General features: G+C 32.9%; 1 protein-coding gene across 9 annotated transcripts in view; it reads left to right on the top strand.

Annotated features, from left to right (window-relative positions):
- Window positions 1-20,436, top strand: part of VPS13B (vacuolar protein sorting 13 homolog B) — a 771,473-nt gene that overhangs the window by 411,693 nt on the left and 339,344 nt on the right. For 8 of the 9 annotated variants that reach the window (XM_061123681.1, XM_061123682.1, XM_061123678.1 and 5 more), the window contains 5 exons: window positions 1,665-1,836; window positions 2,375-2,489; window positions 4,938-5,079; window positions 8,231-8,639; window positions 13,804-13,915. In XM_061123681.1, the coding sequence (XP_060979664.1) occupies window positions 1,665-1,836; window positions 2,375-2,489; window positions 4,938-5,079; window positions 8,231-8,639; window positions 13,804-13,915 (950 nt within the window). Of the gene's footprint in view, window positions 1-1,664; window positions 1,837-2,374; window positions 2,490-4,309; window positions 4,377-4,937; window positions 5,080-8,230; window positions 8,640-13,803; window positions 13,916-20,436 lie in introns of all 9 variants that reach the window. The other variant, XM_061123680.1, reaches the window with a different exon arrangement.

Genomic DNA, 20,436 nt, shown 5'->3' with positions numbered 1-20,436 from the left:
TTTGTAAGAAGTTTTACTTGTCTCTCCTCTTAGGGGCTGTCTTATGCCTTGGCTAAGAGATTAGTGGCTTCTACTCCAAAAAACTACCCAGAAAAAGGAGTATTTTGTATTGTCTTCTGTTAAACGTTAAGGGATGTTTGTGCGGATGGTTCACTACTGGTCATGAATCCTTAGCGTTGGAAGTGGATATTTTTTTGACACTTGAAGCATCAACTAAGTGTTACAGATTGAATGTTTATGGCAAAGGAAATGTGCTGAAATTATAAATATGACAGAATGAGAAAGGCAAGAAGGTATAGCATACCAAATTCTGTAGGATTGTATCAGTTTCTAAAGTAGTCCACTTGATGGTGATAATTGTACATGCTATTTATGAATTATGCATTATATGTAACCACTTTTCTTTCATGTTCTTATTTAATCTTAACTCTGAGAGATAAATATCATTCTAATAACCATTTTGAAGCAGGAGGTAACAAATTCTGAGAGGTCAAATTGCATGACTAGTGTCCGAAGTCCTTATCCTAGTACATCATGTTGCCTGCCAAACTAAGCTTAAGTGCATGTAACTAGTATTTAAATATATATACATCTTTAAGCAAGCATGCTATGGTGTATTTGATCAGTTCACAGAGAATGGATTTAGGCTGTCAAGTTGTTTTGAATGTTTTCAATGGACAGCAAGGTTGGGATTTAAAAAACCTAAATCCTTAATTAGGTAATCCATGAGTGATCACTATCTCAGGCTCCAATCTCTTCCTACCTTTGAGACTGAAGCTATTTATCTTCAGATCAGGATTTATTTTCAGCTGTTGAAAAGATTAAAAGAAAAAAAAAACACCCAACAGACATTTTTCAGAAAGTTTGTTAGTACCAAATTTAGGACCTTATACATAACTGGAATTCATTATGTATTTGTTGAATTGAATAAGCTTATGTTCTCTACCTCTAATTAAGAGACTTCTAACCACATAAGTCATTTTAAAAATCTGGCACTGAATCTGCTAACTCTAAAAGTCCTTTTACTATTAAACCATGTGAGGCATGATATATGCTTTGCTGTTTTTTAAATCATGCTAATTGTGCCATATTTTTCTATGGTTATTGTAGATTCATACATAAATGCGCCTTAGTAAGGGTAGGCAGACATTTAATGGTGAGATAGTGAATATTGTAGGCTTTGGATCACAGCATCCCTAAAGCAACTACATGTCTCTGCTAAACAGTAGTCATAGGCAGTAGAGAAATGAGTGATGTGACTGTGAGGTAGTTAAACTTTTATTTCCAAAAATAGAGCCAGATTTTGCCCCTGGCTATAGCTATTCTATAAGAAAATATTCATTAGTATGATCCTAACTTGTTTAGAGGAAACTGGAATGGCATGCATGTACACTGAAACTATGAAAATGATATGATTAGTCTATGTTTATATTATTGGCATTATATATAAGCACTTAGGTGATTGCATTATCATATATAAATTATAAGGAATAATTGCAGATGGTAAATTTTTACTTATATATATTTATATAAATATTTTATAAGTATAAATATTTAATATTATGTAAATATTATTTATTTATCTTTATATTTACTAAAATGGTAAATTTTTACTTATATTTATTCAATTTAACAACTATTGTTGTTGTTATTTCTTATCCCAGGGAGATTCTGTACAAGCCGTTGATGATTCACCATTCTCAGATTCTGTTACCTTGGAACAGACTACAAGTAACATTGGTGGATCCAGTGGTCGTGTTAGTCTGTGGATGCAGTGGGTGCTCCCCAAAATTACTGTAAAGCTCTTTGCTCCAGATCCTGACAATAAAGGCATAGGTATAGGGTTACTTTTCTACTCTACAGATAAAATATTAAACACTGTTTTTGGAAGAAATTGGAGACCTTGTTTTATTTAATCATTGTCATTTAAATCAAACATCATTAGATCTAATTCAAGTGATTTCTATTAGCACTACTAACGTGCCTGCTACTGCTGCTGTTACCTCAGTTCTTTCTTGTTTGTGTTAAAATTCACTTCAAAAGCCATGAGGCAATTTCTTTTTTTTTTTTATTGTGGTAAAAGTCACCAATATAAAACATATTATTTTAACTGTATTTGTACTTTATTCAGTGATCATATCACTGAAAATATTGCAGAGATTGTTGCCTGATACTATAAGTATCCTATCTTAATTTTGATGCATATATTAATATTAATTTTTCTGGTTATTGTGGACTTTTATGTGGTTAATGAACGGAAACTCAGTCCCTCTGTACATGTCAAGGATATATATGGCAACAATAAATGTAAAATTGAAAGTTTTTATGTTGATTGTGAGCCCTATACTAATTTAGTATTTGCTTCCTTTTGCAGAACTTTGTATGGTCAGCGAACTAGAAGATCTCAGTGCTTCAATAGATGTCCAGGATGTGTACACTAAAGTGAAATGTAAAATAGAAAGTTTCAATATTGATCACTATAGAAGCAAGTAAGTAATGAATAATGAATATGGAAAAAACTATTTTCTTTGACCAAAGTCTATAAAATAATTTTTATATTTTAATTTGATTAGTTATTTTAAAGAATATTGTAGATAGTCCCAAAGATGGTTCTTAACACATATATTAGTTAATTTTACTTAGTATCATTCACATATGGAATATAACAAAGTTTTACTTTATAAAAGGGCAAATCTGTTCATAAATATCTACCTTGTCACATTAAATGAAATAAGTTGCTTTTACTAACCACTTCACATTGTTGTGCATGTTGTATATTTGCGAAGATGCCTGGGAAACAGCTCATGGCTTTGATTTTTGCTGTGTACTTCTCATCCACTCCCTATACCATTATAGAAGTGGAACAGCTTCTCATATTCCTTACAGCTTTGAGGACTTCTTAAGTCACAGAGGCCTGATGTACCTGTGGCATTAATAGATGTTCCTATAACCATATTTTTCCTTCCTAAGAAATTTCTACCAAAAGGAGATTATAAATAAGTATGATTTGCTTATAATAATGAATGATGGTAGTAAAAAAATAAAATTTTAGATACTTTCATAAAGATATGTATAACAATTTATCATCAGTTTTTCCCAAATAAAAATACAGATGCCTTTTGGGTTTTTTTGCTTTATAACACTACCCTGGAATGTTTTTTTAATAATTGAAATATGATTCATATACTGTAAAACTCACATATAGTTTTTAAAAACTGTTTTCTAAACAGCATCATATTTTCATTTTCACAGTATTTTGGCAAAGAAACAGCCTTAAAAAGTCCTTTTTTTTCCTGGATTCATATTTATTCATCAACAATTAAGTGACTTCAGAAGTACACATGTTTCTGTACCTTTATTGATGCACTATATACTCTAAAAACCAAAGTCTTTTTAAAGAGATTTCTAATTCTATATTGAAAGCCTTTGAGTTTTCATTCTTTATTATATATATCATTCATGTAAATAACTCTCAACTCTGTCAAAGCCAAAAATTGTGTCAAAATTGTGATGGTCAAAATATTTTGCTGGGTATATATTAAGACCTGTTATAATAGTATTATTTTACCAAGTATATGATAATTGCTTTTGTTGGGGTAACAGTGAATCAGTGATCGATTTTTGATAATGGGGTGGTTCAGATCCTTTTGAATGATATATCTCCGTATCAAAATGATCCTAGCAAATATATGTGAATTTTATTTTATTGCTGAAATAATTTCTTGATTATGTGAATATTACAATTTATGTTATAGATCATCAATGATTTTGCTGTTAATTTTATGTAAGTTTTAAATATTTAGTTTATTCATTCTTTTAATCAAAATGTTTATTAAGTGTATATTATATTCCAAGCACTATACTAAGCACTAGGGATATAGTGTTCAACAGAAATAAACATACACCACACCCTTATGGACCTTAGAGTCGCATGTGCTCGAGCGTAGTTGCTCAGTCATGTCTGACTCTTTGCGACACCGTGACCTGTAGTCTGCCAGACTCCTCTGTCCGTGGGGTTCTCCAGGCAAGAATACTGGAGTCTAAGCCACCAGGGGAGCCCAGAGTCACATGAATGAGATAGAAAAATAACCTTGGTAAATACATAATATACTACTAAGACAGATGCTCTCTGCAGAACTACCAGGGTGTGGTGCTAATGTGAATTGTTCTATTGATTGCTTTGTCAGTTTTACGTTTTAGTTCAGTGTAGTACTGCTTACATCATAACTATTTGAAATAGTTATATATGCTCAATTTCTTAACTCAGAAAAATTGAAGAGAACAGATAAGGTGAACTTATGTTTTCCAGGCCAGGGGAAGGTTGGCAGTCAGGACATTTTGAAGGAGTATTTCTACAGTGCAAAGAAAAACCTGTGGTGAGACTCATTTAGTAATTATGACTTTTTAAACATATATTATAAACTGTTTATCTTTGTTCTTTCATGCAGTGGGACTAATGGTTACAAGAATTAGAGATCAGCAAATTGTTTTTGACCTATTCTTCCAAAATTACATAACAAAGTAAAACTATTCCTTTAAGTTGCTTGTGTTTTGTAACCATTTTCCTGTTATACCAGTTAAGTAAATTTTTAATAAGATCAAGGTAGGATTGCTTTTATTAATATACTATGTCATTAATGTATTAGTATGTTGACCATCTAGAAGTTTTTCCTATTCATAAATAAGTTCATGTTGGATTGTCCTTTATTGTAAATTAAAAGTAGTCATTTACACTAAAGGCAACAATAGTTTGTTTACTTCCATTAACAATGCTTTTGCAGAAGATGGTGCAGACAGAGGCCATACCTAGCAGTGGCTCAAACCTAAACCTTTGCAGACTTGAGCAAAATTAAAACTGTCCAGATTTTTTTTTTTTGCTTATGGCTTTTATTGCTTTTTGTCTTTTCACCTTCTTTGCTCCTGTCCATCACCTCAAGCCTTGGGGAAGAGTGTTGGTCTCTGGGGCAATGTGGAGGTGTCTTCCTTTCCTGTACTGACAAGCTGAACAGACGCACCTTGTTGGTTCGACCCATCAGCAAGCAGGACCCTTTCAGTAATTGCTCTGGCTTCTTTCCTTCTGTAAGAAATCATTTTAAAATTATGCTACAGAACTCCCATTAACAGGAACCCAGAGAAGGAATGGAACTATCCATAGAGTCAACTCTTGATTTTTATCTTCCTCTGTATCATTCACTTTGTAAATGAACTATTCAGTTCAGTCGCTATTATGTATTCTTAAATCATAGGCTGTTTTCACTGTAATCCAGTTTGTTTCTGGGGTACTTGAATATGCTGTTTGTGATTCTCGTTTACTGAATATAAGCTAATTTTATCATCATCATTGGAAAATCAAAGTGAGATGTTATGTACATTTGTTAAATTGTACACATACTGACTGATCAAGAGTTGACCATACTGCTTTCGTCATTCCTTTTATGATTCTTCCTTGCACTGCTTTTTCCCCCTATTATTATGCCGTTTCCTTCTCAGAACTAACTCCAAGTGCCTTATTTATTTGGTGCCTCTTAAATCTGGACAAGGTTGTACATCTGTCAATTACTAAATGAAAGAAGAACACTAGACTGTATACCAGTGGGTTTTAGAAGTTTAGAACTTTTTTTTCCCCTGGTGGTACAAAATATCTGAATATGTCATTAAACTAGTTCTTTTAAATGGTATTTTTAAGTCAATAAAAATACATGTAAATTTTAAATATTAAGAGTAGATTTTCACAATGGTAATAGAAATCCTCTTACGAAACTATTAAATAAGTGCAAATGTTATTAAGTATTTTCTCAGCATCTGAAAACTAGTATTTATTTCCCCTTTTTTTGTAACTTAGAAGGAATTAAGACATATACCTTTAAAAATAAAGTTAAAAATTAGCCAAATATTTTAAATAATTGTGTTCTTAGATTTAATGTTTAACACTGTAATTGCATAGCAAATACTAGTTTCTGATTTGATTTTTGAATTTTTTCTAGACTAGTCTGGATAAAAATTATCCCTAAATGTGGCCTTTGTGTTAATGGACGTTATGTTTAGATTTATTTTCTTCTCTTTAAATGTTCATTAGCATCCATGAGAAACTTTCTTAACAATTTTAACATGTATTCATGAAAGAAAACCAAAATTATTGTTAGTGTGTTTTAGAATTTTATCAATTTTTCTAAATTTTGAATTTTCTTAACATTTTAATAACTATCATTGGTCTTTCATTTTAAGTAGTATAAAATGTTATTATTACTGTATGAAAAGTAATACTTAAATTGTCTCAATTCCAGCTAGTATTCATTCATTGTTTAAGTTTTTTCCTTCATCTTAATAGCGCAGTTAGGAATGTAGCACTTCAACACACTTTCTCTCATGGGTATTTACCTTTTAAGAATACCTATAGTCAATATGTTTCAAAATATCTTTACCAAATCAAAATATTTATACTTTCAAACACCTTTTATACTATTTCCAGGATTCAAATGTTGCCATTAATTAAGATTTGAGGTGGGTTATCTAAATTAGTGGTTAGTTCTACCCCTCCACACCCTAATTCCCAGTTGAGACACCTAGAGACAGTGTTGCTTTGGCCTCTTCCGTTGTGGCCAGCAACAGCACCCTTGTCCATCTACAGCTGCCTGCAGCTCAGCATCATAGTGATAAGATTGCAATCACTTTTTCTTATTTTACTGTACTTCCTTTTGAGTGTAGAAAGCCAAAAGAGAGGGAAATAAGATAAAATGCAGTGAGAAAGTTGGACAAAGTTAAAAAACGTTCTGAGGGCAGGACAGTTATATGAAAAGTGATTATATTGCATATCTATTTAATGCTTACTTTCCCAGCTTTTTTTAATGGTCAAAAAATTGATTTTGAGATATTTTTGTAAAGGTAAATTTTATCTTGCCTTTCTTCACTATAAAATCCAAATTTAAAACAAAATTAACAGAGCACTGAGTTTCATACTATTTTCTTCTCATTGTGTGATAGGCAACAAAATGAGAGGCAGAAAATAGAAGTAGGAGAGGTTTACTGATGGTGGAATGTGTAGGCTCTGACACATTGTTGCTTTGCTCCTTCTCACTTTTTTCTTGTTTATGTGAATCTATTTCCTTCTTTTTCATTCTTCCTCTGTTCACTTCCTCTCTTAACATCACTCTTTGAACTACAGTAACTAAACATCTTCATCAAGCCTTGGGAAGAGGGGTTGTATTTTGAGTAATTATATTTTGATTAATTTGCAAAATAGAATTTTATGGACATTAATTGGTTTAGGAAAACTTTTCTCAAAAATATCCTTTTCATATGTTGAGAAAATCAAATTACATGTTTTACTTTACCCTTAAAAGTATGGTCTTTTACTATAAGTTTATAGTGTTCAATTTGAATATAAGTTTATTGGAAAAGTTTTGTCAAAAGTACTGAAGTTGTTTTGATATAGTTTTCAGTCTCAATCAGATGTTTATATGTCTTAATATAGTATTAAACCCAGGGAATATGAGTTGAAAGAGAGTTGTTAGGTAGATTTTATAAACAATATGATAGTCCCCGAAAATGGGCAAGTTCTAAAAGAAAGATATTTTTGTCTCGTGATACAATTTTCTCTTTATATGCATTAAATGGTTAATTCAGTTATCAAAGTGTGATATCAGTGATGCTCTTCTTATGGGCTCTTCATATATATTAGTGAGATTACAGAGAAAAAACTTTATTTTTATAAATGTTAAGTGAAGTCAATCAGCTTTTCAGGTTGTTGATCACAAATGAAAACACAAACATGATTATTTCAATTTTGCTTTCATAAATAAACCCTGTCTGACCCAAATTATGACAGCATATTGCTACTCTTAATGAAAAATTATCAAGAATGAAAAGATAAATTTATATATGATCTGTTCCAAATTCTGAATATTGTAGAAAATGTAGAAATTATAGAAACAGACACAAAGAGGTTAATTACCTCTCTCAAGATCTAGAACTGCGACCCAGGATTCCTAACCTGAGTTCAGTCATTCTGAGTCTTAGAGGCTTTTGTCTTGTCTATAGAATTGATCAGTAATGTGCTCGTCAAGAAGTGTGTTTTTATTTTTTTATTTATATTAAACATCTGATCAATCATGGGAAAAAATATGGACATAACAGAAGATTATAGTACCAACCTAGATTGTTTTCTGCTTTCAAATTCTTTTTTTTTCTTTTTGAATAAAATATGTATTGTGATTTCCTCTTTCTGGAACAGACGACTGCAAAGCTTCTAGATGGCTCTCATCAGCAGCATGGATTTCTGTCTTTAACATACACAAAAGCTGTAACAAAAAATGTTCGCCACAAGTTAACATCAAGAAATGAGCGAAGAAGTTTTCATAAGTTATCTGAAGGTTTAACAGATGGTTCCCCTCATTTTCTTCATGAAATACTTCTTTCAGCACAAGCCTTTGATATTGTCCTTTGTTTTCCTTTACTTAATGCGATTGCAAGTATATTTCAAGCAAAACTGCCAAGGACCCAAAAAGAGAAAAGAAAATCTCCTGGTCAGCCCATGAGGACCCATACATTGACTTCACGCAGTTTACCTTTGATTTACATCAACACAAGTGTAATCAGAATTTTTGTTCCGAAAACAGAAGAAATGCAGCCAAGTATTGAAGGTATTCTCTTCAGAATTTTTTTTTCCAGTCTTACTTTAAATAACTTTTAAATACTGTGTGTGTTTCTGACTCTGCTGATTACTAGAGTAAGAGATGTTTTTCTTTATGTCTTTGCTGATAAAGCTTATACATTCTGTCATTTGTTAAACTCCAATATTGTGTTCTATATACCTAAGATAACTAAAAATTGCTTTAAAAAATTAGCCAACACTCCACATATTGCATTAATGGCATAAATTATATTGGCAATCTTGTTCAGCCATTCCCACTTCTTATCTCCAAAATGTTTTCATCACCCCAAACGGTAACTCTGTACCTTACAGACTGAAGAATAACTCCCCCTTGCTTACTTTCTGTCTCTCTGAATTTGCCTGTTGTAGGTATTTCATATGAGTTGAATCAGAGAATATTTGTCCTTTTGTGTCTGGCTTATTTCACTTAGCATAATGTTTTCAGGGTCCATTTGTGTTGTATAGCATGTATCATAATTTCATTTATTTTTATGGCAGAATAGTGTCTATTGTATGGATATACCCCATTTTTTAAATCCATTCATCTCTCAGACATTTGGATTGTTCCTACTATTGGGTTGGATATTGTGAGTAATGCTGCTATATACAGCTGTCTGTTCAAGCTCATATTTGATTCTTTTGGATATGTACCTCAAGGTTCAATTGCTGGCTTATATGGCAGTTCTTTGTTGAGAATTCTGTGGTCTTGATTAACTACCAATCTGCTTTGAAGCTCTTTTGACGAGGGCAGGATTTGTAGTATTTTCTGATTGATAGTATTGTGCACGCATAGTTGAGTCAACAGGAAGCGTGAAGGGAGTTCCCTCTTAGTAAAGGTGGTAGTACCTGTGTGCTGAGCACCTTCACAATAGACAGAGGTCAGGAGTTTCATTGGTTGACCCTAGCCTCATTTTTCTGTCACACTCAGTGGTGGTTTATCAAAACAGGTTCTGTGTTTCATTGATTTGTATAGATGTCCAAAAGGATACTCATCTGGCTGTTTGAGAAAAGGGAGGGAAAGGAAAAGCTTTATATCTCCTTTGTGTGTATATTTGTTTTGTTTGTTGGCTTATTGTTTTATGAACATTTAGTTAAGTTTTATAATGAATACTGTATATCACACAGTTTTGTTGATACTGCTTTAAATTTCCCATTTCCTTGCTATAACTCGGAAAATCTTCAATTGGTTGTAATTATAGAATATTTCTAGACTCTTCCTAGCTTATTTTTCAAGCTCCTTTGTTCTTTCTTGGTGCTGCTTGTGGTGGGATTTTTAAGGTATGATTTCAAAATTCTGACCCTGAAGTACCTGCTAAGCATGTAACCTTGAATAAGAGCATATGAGGTGGAAGTTAGGGATGGGATCTTGTTGTTACAGCCATCTTTGGAAAATACTGTCTGCCACATTTCTCTGTGGACTTTTGGTTAATTTTGATCCTTTGCTTCTATGAACACTTTTGTAATAAACACCTTTTGCTGGAATTTTTATGACTTGGGTGAGTATATATAGAATAAATTTCTAGCAAAAAGATTGCTAGATCAAAGGGTATCTACCTTAAAAATATTAAGGGATGTCAAAATGCCCTTCTATAAATTGCCTGACCAGTTTATACTATTTCCTTGCTGTCCTTGTAATAGAGATCTGTCACACTTTTTGGTCTTTTGTCAGTCTCATTAATGAAAAGTATACTTTTTTCCTAAAGAGTTGCTCATCTGTTCTTAGTCATTTATTAAGAACTCTGTGTATGAAACCTGTTGTTTAACCTGCATTGTATTGCACATGTCTTTTCTTTTTTTTTTTGCCATTTGCCTCTGTGTGTGTGTGTGTGTCTGTGTGTACACCTATATTTATATCAGCATGTATATCTTTGCTTATACCTGTTCTCATATCTGTATCTGAGATACTATGAATTGCCAAAACATGTGCCTATCCACTATATATATATATATATAGTGGATATATATATATATATAAATGGATATATATATATATAAATGTTTGTCAAAAATTCCATTGTCTTGACATATAATATTAGATTTTTGGGGCACTTTATCTTTCTTCATTACTACTCTCAAATGATCATAATATTTTTAATCAGATTAATTAAACTGAATGTAAATTATGTCTTATTGAGTGTGATAGCATACTGAAATGTTGCTATTTCATACTTCTTAGCAGAAACTATAAAACTAATCTCCAAGCAGTTTGTGTCTGTCCGTCAGAGATTATTGGCAAACTGGATGCAACTGTATTTCCCATTAATGTACATAATCACTGGGTTATATATTATTGAACCTTCTTTGTGTCTTCAGCTGAAGATATGGCAAAAACTAATAGTACCTTTTGTTGATAGCTTTATGTGAGGTTGTCATTATGGTTGTGGCTTTATAAAAGTTTAACATTGCAGTGGCAAGTTGAAATACCTTTGAGACTTTAGATGTTTTATTATATAGAGTTTATACTGAGAATCTTCCAGGAAAATTGAAGTCTCTAAAATGTTTCTATTTCATATTGAATTGAAAAATCTTAGTTATGAAAAACAGTCTGATATTGTCTGACAATTTCATGAAAATTCTGCTCTTTTAAGCTTTTGGTTACTTAATCAAGCTCATAATTTCAGATTTGTTCTTAGCCTTTTCATTTTCAATACATACTCTCTTGCCTCGAGAAAAGATAAAATCTTTCAGATATATGTTTCATTTTACATGAAATGTACAAGTTTCTAATAGTTCATCTGTAAAATTCAGTTAATAATAAGAAAAATATATTTAACATTCTAATATTTAAAGAAGTTATATTAAAGTCTGGTTTTCTACTTGAATACTGCTTGCTTTATGTGCAATTATTATCAAGATTCTGAATCTACAGGTGTTTGACTTCCAGCTTAAGCTATTTTTTTCATAACAGAGGGCTGTTTTTTGGATCTGGTATGAGTCTTCTAGAGTGAGTAGTTCCTCATGAGGCTAAATTTTTAAACATACAGTTAAAGCAAAGAAGGAAGGCATTCATTTTCATGTTGAAAATGCTTCTAGAGGGAACATTTCCTCATTTGGTCTGACCATTAAATACAGGTGAAATAAACCGAAAAAGGGAAGCTTGTTTTGTTTTGTTTTTTTCCCCCAGCTATCAAATAACTAAAGATATGACTCAAGGCACTTTCTTATATAAATACCTATTTTTACTAGTTTTTCTTATATCTCCAGATACATTTGATAAGCTGAATACTTTCTGTAATAAAATTGATTATTTTAATTTAGTTCATGAATGATATGCATTAAATGCTTTTTATTATTACTATATAACTTCATAGTCAGTTTAATCTAGTGAGAATACTTTTGGCTCTAACAGAAACAGAATTCTGTTCTTGGATCTGGCTTTGTATGTAACACCAAGGACGTCATTTTTCTTCCATATGTACCTCATTTACCGCAGTGTTTTGATTACATTTTAGACTTTCATATGGTGGGTAGTATCTGTAGCCTGGAAGAACAGTTAGCAAGAACACTAATCGCACTTTTGTGGTATGGTCTATTCTCCAGGCTTACTATTTATTGATTTAATTGATGCCTTCTGCTTAATCAGAGGTTTTACCCACATGAAACTATTTGATAAGCCTGACATAAAATGTAGGATCTGTGAAATGTAAACAGTTTTCATAGTATAAGGACCTATAATCAAGCCAGACCTCTAGTCATTTGAAAATAGTGCAGCTTCATGAGAAGTAGTTTTCAATTTGATCTTTTTTGCTGTGGACATTTTAAAATATCATCTGTGTTGTAGCATTCACATGCTGATATTTATTATGCTAGACCATCTCTTTCTTCCCCCTTTGCTGTCTTTCCCCATCCCCTGCCATTTTGCCTCTCCCTTGTATACATCTTATTCTGGTTCCTTCTTTTCCTTGCTGAATATCTTTCTTCTTATTTTTTCTGATTTTCCTAATTCTGACTTTCTTTTTTAGACTAATCTAAGTCAGACCATACCAAGTGTTTTGTCGAAGCAGCTGGAAATAATCTCTTAGCTTTTGCATTCTTTGGGCACCACAGTTTGGGAAATATGGATTGTATGCTTTTGTAGGCATGTTCTGTTCAGGATATTCCTGAGGTCTTGCAGCCAGTCCTTTTCTGTTCCATTGTGGCAGATGATAGTTCTTTGAAAGAAATTATGAATTTTACTATATGTTTTCTTCGAAACCCAGAAAATTGTATGTTGTTAACAATTTTTAAACAATTTTGAACAGCTACTGCAGTAGACTCATCTGCGGGGAAAGAGGAAATAAAATTTAATGTAAATTAATTAGGGCATCCAAAAACACTCTTTACTCCAAATAATTTTTTAAAAAGACATTGAATTAGCCAATGGCTTATAGAATTGTTTAGCTTTGTAACATGAGAACATGTGATAAATTTTTTTAAATTCAGTTTAAAGAATCAGAATTAATATACCCTTTTACCTTTTCTTGTTTTCTGAAAATGCTTACCTTAGTTTTAGGTTCCATTAGGAAATAAGACTTTTACACAGGTGTGAAATTACTGTTTCTCAAGCATTTCCACAGTAGAAATCATTAACATAAAAAATGCCTAGAATAGCAAGTTGAAATGTCCTTATATATTAATCAGTTACTTGGTTTTTTCTTTCTTTACTGTTGCAGCCATTCAGCTGACATGTTACAGCTTAAAGTGCTCTTGTGTGTTTGTATGTATATGTGTGTTGTATTAGTACAATTATGTAAATTCAAACAACTTTGAGAATTTGTTACTGACTTTCTGATATCCTTTAATGTATTTGTAAACAACAGTACAGTGTTGAAAACCCAGGGTTGAAAATCACTTGCGAGAAAAATGTAGTAGTATCACATCATGAAATTAGATAAATATACTACTTCAGTATTACTTACATATAATTAATATCGCATGTTTTTATGTTGGGTGAATTTTTTTATTGCCATTTTCAATTGTGCAGAGAACTACTTACTGGGATATAAACAAAACAGTGGACAGAGCATTAAATATTTTTATTTTAAGCAAATTTTTTCACGTCCTCATTTATGGTCTTAATGTATGTCTATCCCATTCTTCAAAAATTTCTCCTTTATACATGAAGTTGCACAGAGATCTACTGTTTCCTCATGAATCTGTTTTTTTCGTTACAGTTAATCCGACAGCAAAGGAAGATACTATGGTTCTGAAGATTGGCTCTGTCGCTATGGCTCCCCAGGCTGACAATCCCCTTGGCAGATCTGTCCTCAGGAAAGATATTTACCAGTAAGTTTATTTTCTTATGTCCAATTTTGCAACAGTTTCATACTGCAAAGAAATACACTGATCAATAAAACTTGCTTAGTGTGGCCTGCAGAAATACTTTTCATTCAGGATCTTTTGATATTTAAAACCAGGTTTTTCTGATTTTCTTCAGTTGTGGGTTTTTAAATTCATTCAGACAAATCAAGTATTTCTGTGAAGTGTTGATGAATAACAGAATGTAAGTACCAAGTCACCATAAAACTGAAGAAGCGCAGTTTGGAAAATCTTAGCAGACTTTAAATTTGACCAAATCTCTAATCACATGAGAAAATGAGGTCTTCTCTAGAACCACCACATCTTAGTGTAGTCATATTGTATCACACTGAAGCATTTTCTTAATTTAACTATAAGCCATTATTTGAAATTTAGGACTGTGCATGTCATATGGATCAAAGCTGTAAAGAAAAGCAAACTTCTAAGGAGAAATTTCACAGTAAACACTTTCTGTGAAAATGCCATGCTCTGGATTTTGTCACTGAGTATTTGCAAACCACACCAAGCATATACGGACAACTAAACTGGTGAACACATGTAATCAGCATGATAAAAATAATATATCATTCATACTGAAGTTGGCACAGCTGCCAGACACAAAAGTACAGTTGCAAATAATACCAAGTGAGAAAAGTCACAGAAATACAGATGAACAAGTGTCTTATTTTTCCTGCCGGTCTGTTTTTCAGATGTTATATTCTCTTACTCTTACAAGAAATACATTTCTACTGTTCTCCAGTAAATGTTACTGCTAGGAAAGTTTGTAATTTTTATAATGCATTTACCACCCTAGAGGGTGACAGCTATTTTTACTTTAAGTGGACCTATGGATTTTGTTTTCTCAATTTTTTCTGTTATTAAGGTTTTTTTTCGTTTGAATTCTGTATCTTGCTTACTTTCTTGTATTACTTTTTTTCTGGTAGCTTATAGTAGGCTTTAGGAATCATCTAATCTAGTTTCCTTTTTTATAGATTAGGAAACTGAGGAGCCAAAAGAATCATTGTCCCTAGTCAGTAATGACAGAGCCAAGATCACCACTCATGCTATGACTTCCTCACTATCTAGAGAAAGGATTACAGTAGAATCCTTTGTGGGTGAAAGCAATTTAATTTTCTAACATTTGGAAATGCTATCAGGTATATTTATCTTTTCTTTTCCACTTCAGAAGTAAGTGGTCCTCAAAGAGTTTTCTACTTTACTTTTGGTGAAAGAAATATGTTTCTTATTAAAAGACCCTGTCACCATCAATAAAGTGAGCCACTCAAGGTATTATACTTCCTCTCCTCCTCTACCCATTCTCCTTTCTGGCTCTCCAGCCGTCATTTATGAAGATGTGACTCTCCTCTTCCTGATTCATCGTTTCCTCCCCTTTGTCCTTCTTGAACATTTTTTCCCTTCAGTCTCTCTCCTTACTTCTTGATTTTCTTTTTCAGACCTAACCTTTCATTCCCTTTCTGTATTTTTCTTCATTCTTTACCTGTTTTCTCTTTTCACATATTTTCTTTCTTTTCTTTACTTTCTGCCTTCGTTCCGTATCTCTCCCTGCCTTCCCTGTGCACTATGTTAATAGTCTGACTTATTTTATAGGATATAGAATTATAATGCCAAAAAGTAAATAAGTTTAAAATGTACATTATCTCTTTAGATCTTCAGTGCCTCACATCCTGCCTCACAGAAAGTATGTAAAAATATGTACACAGAAAGTATATAATGGCTATTTTATGTTTCTAGAATAAATGCCCTTATTTTCTTTTTCTAATTGACAAAACCAAGGCACACAGAATTTTTATGTATTTTTCCAAAAGCATATGCTTCAGTGGCAGAGCATTTCAGAATCTATCTTAGAATCCTCTTCAGTTATTTTTAAATTCATCGTTTAGTCCCTCCCCTGATTATGTGATTTAGCAATTTCATTCTCCTGCTCCCTTCCCATATGTTTTTACTTCCTCTTTCTTTTAATCTACCTTTTGTGTTTCTTCTTTCTGTCTTGTTTTTTCTAACTTCCTTAATGTGATAAATGGCTTCTGTAAAAAACCCCACAGCTAATACAGTTCATAATAGAAACCTGGGTGCTCTCCCCTTAATATCAGGAGCAAGACATCACTTCTCTGTAGCATTGTATTAGAGGTTGAAGCCAGGGAAGTTAGGCAGGAAAATGAAATAAAAAGCATCCAGATGGTAAGAAAGAAAAAAACTGTATCTTTTTGTGGTGACATGAGCTTATATATGGAAAATCCTAAGGCAGTCTCTGGGAAACTTTTGGGCAAATAAACTAGTTCAAGAAAGTTGCAAGATTAAAAAAAAAAAATTAGTATATAGTTAACCCTTGAGCAATAGGTTCAAAATATGTGGATTTTTTCTAGTAGTAAATACATTACCACATAGCTCATGGTTGGTTGAATCTGAGATACAGAACCATGGATGTGGAGGGCTGACTAATGGATTTGGATGTCTCTGGATTTTGGTATTCCCAGCGGGTCTTAAAATCAGTCCTGAACACCAAGGAACAACTGTGTAAATATCAGTTCACAATAGCAGTAAGCAAAGAACTATCCAAAAGTGAAAGTAAGAAAACAATGCCCTTCATAATATCATCAAAAAGAATTAAATCCTTACAAATAAATTTACCAGAAGAATCAGAAAACTTATACTCTGAAAACTACAGAACATTGTTGAAAGAAACTAGAGAAGATCTAAATATACAGAATTAGAGCACAAGTACATTGATCTAAACAATATTGTTAGATGTCAATACTTCTCAAACTGATCTGCAGATTCAATATGATCCACATCAAAATTCCAGCTAGCTTCTTTGTAGAAATTGGCAAAGTTTCTGAAATCTATAAGGAAATTATTCATATGGAACCAGGGGACTCCAAATAGCCAAAACAGTCTTCGAAAACAACGAAGTTGAAGGACTCTCACTGCTAGACTTCAAAACTTATGACAAAACAACAGTAATCAAACTAGTGGAGTACTGGTATGAAAGTAGGATATCTAGACCAATGAACAGAACTGAGAGTCAAGAAATAAACCATCCACCACATTTACTGTCAGTTGGTTTTTGATAAAGGAGCCAAGACAACTCAGTGGTAAAGAATACTTTTTTCAACAAATGGTACTTAGATATCTGAATATCCACATGAAGTTTGATTCTTACCTGACACTGTGTACAAAAATTAAGCCAAAAGGATCAGAAATGTAAAATTGAGCTAAAATTCTGAAACTTACAAATGGAAGGGTAAGAGTAAATCTTTGTGACCTTTGATTAGATAATAGTTTCTTTAAAATGACATCAAAAGCATAAGGGAAAAAAGAAAAAAGATAAAATGAACTCTACCAAAATTATAAATTTCCGTGGTTCAAAGGACTCTGTCAAGAATGTGATAATCCACAGAATGGGAGAGAATATATAAAGAACTCTTAGATGGGAGAAGGCGAGGGTGGGATGTTCTGAGAGAACAGCATTGAAACAAGTATACTATCAAGGGTGAAACACATCACCAGCCCAGGTTGGATGCATGAGACAAGTGCTCAGGGCTGGTGCACTGGGAAGACCCAGAGGGATGGGGTGGGGAGGGAGGTGGGAGGGGGGATCGGAATGGGGAACACATGTAAATCCATGGCTGATTCATGTCAATGTATGGCAAAAACCACTACAATATTGTAAAGTAACTAGCCTCCAACTAATAAAAACCAATGGAAAAATAGATTAAAAAAAAAAGAACTCTTAGAGCTCAATAATTGAAGGATAGTACAATTTAAAAATGAGCAGTGTACTTGAATATATATCCAAAGAATATATAAACATGGCTTATAAGCACATATAAAGATGTTCAGCCTATTTAGTTGTAAGGGAAATGCAAGTCAAAATGACATCCACTAGCATGGTTAAATCAAAAAGGCAACACAGGTGGAGAAATTGGAACCCTGGTATATTTCTAGGGGAAATGTAAAATGGTGCAGTTACTGTGAAAAACTGTTTGGCAGTTCCTTATAAGGTTAAACATAGAGTTACCATGTGATGCAGGAATTTAACTCCTGTGTAGGTGCTGAAGAGAATTGAGATATACGTCCATCACAAAAGCACTCACACCAGTTTCATAGCAGCACTATTCATAATAACTAAAACATCAGGACTACCCAAAGGTTCATCAGCTGATGAATGGCTAAACATAGTGTGTTATGCCCATAAAATAGAATATTATTTTGCCATGGAAAAGGGTGAAGTACATGCTATATCATGGATCAGTCTTCGCAACATGCAAAATGAAGAAGCCAAGCATCTAAGAGTCACATATTTTATGATCCCATCTATATGAAATTTCTAGAGTAGACAAAGACATACAGATCAAAATTTAGAATAGTGTTAGCTAGGAGGGGAAAAAGAATAACTGCTAATGGGTATAGGACTTTTTGGGGGGGGGGAGACGATAGCAATGTTCTAGTATCAGTTAGTAGTGATGTACAGTGAGTGATATATAATGAGTAAAAGAGTATGCAAACTAAAACACTGAATTGTACACTTCAAAAAAGATAAAATTTATGGGATGCCAATTATATCTTAATAAAACTAATTTAAGAAAAAAAAATTGATGTCACAGAAAGGTCCAGAGGACTTACCTTTCAGAGAGAGAAACACCTTTTCTAGGTGAGTGGACACTGGGTGCTCTTTTCAGCTCTGAAATTATTTGCCTTGTCTGGCTATGAGCAGAGAGATTTTGTTGTGGGAAGGAGAAATGAAGGGACATTTATCAGTCATATAGGCTAAAGTGATGTATTGGAATCTGGAGGAGCCTCAAACATACAGAAAGTTCTCTATGGTGCTTTTTATGTGTGTCAAATGCAGAAGGGGAGCTGGCAAGAAGAAATTGACTTTCTCAAAGTTTCAGATACCTTAAAAGTCAGAGCCATGCTAGAGATGCACTGTTCAATACAGTAGCCACTAACTACATGTGGCTTTTCTGCTTTTGAAATGTGGTAATCCAAATTGAAATATTCTATAAGTATACAAAATACAGAAGATTTTGATGAATTAATATAAACTAAAGTATCTCAGTAATAATCTTTATATCAAGTATATATATTGCAGTGATCATATTTTAGATATATTGAGTTAAATATATTATTTCAACTATTTCCACTGTTTTTTTAAATCCTTTTTTCAGTGTGACCGCCAGCATTTTTTAATTTAGATTGGCAGCTCCGATTGTGGTTTGCATTATATTTCTATTGAACAGTGCAACACTGTAGGGAGGTCCATAAGAAATACAGGACATGTCACCCTTGAGACATTTGAAATGGAAGGTGAATTAAGTTTAGTTGGAGTTGCAAACCAACCCCAAAGACCGGACAGAAATGATCCATTCCTTATCCATGCTGCCTTATGGGAAAAGATATGCCTTCTCTGGGCGAAAATAATGTTGTTCTCTGGGTGAAAATAATGTTGACTTCTGTTTCCATAGTCGTTATACGTGGTATCTGATATGTTTTTAAAAAAAGAAAAAAGATACCAAAAAAGCAGGAAGATTTGACCCATTATTAGGAGAAAATTTAGCTAGTAGAAAAAGACCCACAAATGACTGAGATTTGAAGTAAGTAGAAGTTTGAAATAATTCTTATTAATACTACAAAGAAATATGTTGAAAAGATGGAAGATTTCATAGACATGAGCTCTATTTAAAGTAAATTCCAAAACTGAATAATATAGTATCTGAATTTAAGAACTCCTTGGATAGCCATAATACCAGATGGACAAAGTAAAAGAAAGGATTAGTAAACTTGGAGATAGTTTCAGACAAATTATCCAAATTGAAGCACAGAGAGAGAGGAGGGGAGGAATAGAAAAGAAAAAAAGAACATGAAAGAGAATAAAAGGAAAACCATGTGGAGTAGTCAGATGGTCTAAGATATGTGTAAAGAGAGTACAAGAAGTAAAAGAAAGTAGAAGAAAGATTGAATGGAATAAAAGGAAGAATTAAAGAGATAGACCTTGTGACTCCTCCAAATTTATCAAGAATTGTTAACCAGCAGACCCAAGAAGGCTATCCTCAATCCAAGCAAAAATAAATGCAAAGAAAACTATACTTAGAAGTATGTTCAAATGTCTGAAAATCAGAGAGACTAGATAAAGAAACCCTCCGTGATGGACTGAGACAGGATGATGAGCAAGAAGAGAGAGAATGCAAGATGTCTTTCTCTCCCAACAGATTTCAAGGCCTAACACAGATCGCAGGAGAGATGAGATGCCTTTGCCTTTTGTGAAGTTTGAGAAAATCTTAAATTCAGCCAGTAAAATATATAGATAAAAGGACATGTTACCTTTGAAGGAAACAGTAATACTGAAGATCTTAAATTTGAAGATGAGAAAACCCGTAGTGGCCATGGTGTCAGGCTTCAAATACTTGGCCTATTTGTGTCATTCCTTCTGAATCTAAGAACAGAGCTAGAATGATTAAATCAGTTGATATGATAATGACACTAACTGC

The sequence above is a fragment of the Dama dama genome, chromosome 21 (genome assembly GCF_033118175.1).
Source record: "Dama dama isolate Ldn47 chromosome 21, ASM3311817v1, whole genome shotgun sequence".
NCBI lineage: Eukaryota > Metazoa > Chordata > Mammalia > Artiodactyla > Cervidae > Dama > Dama dama.
This window is presented reverse-complemented; position numbering and strand designations above follow the sequence as displayed.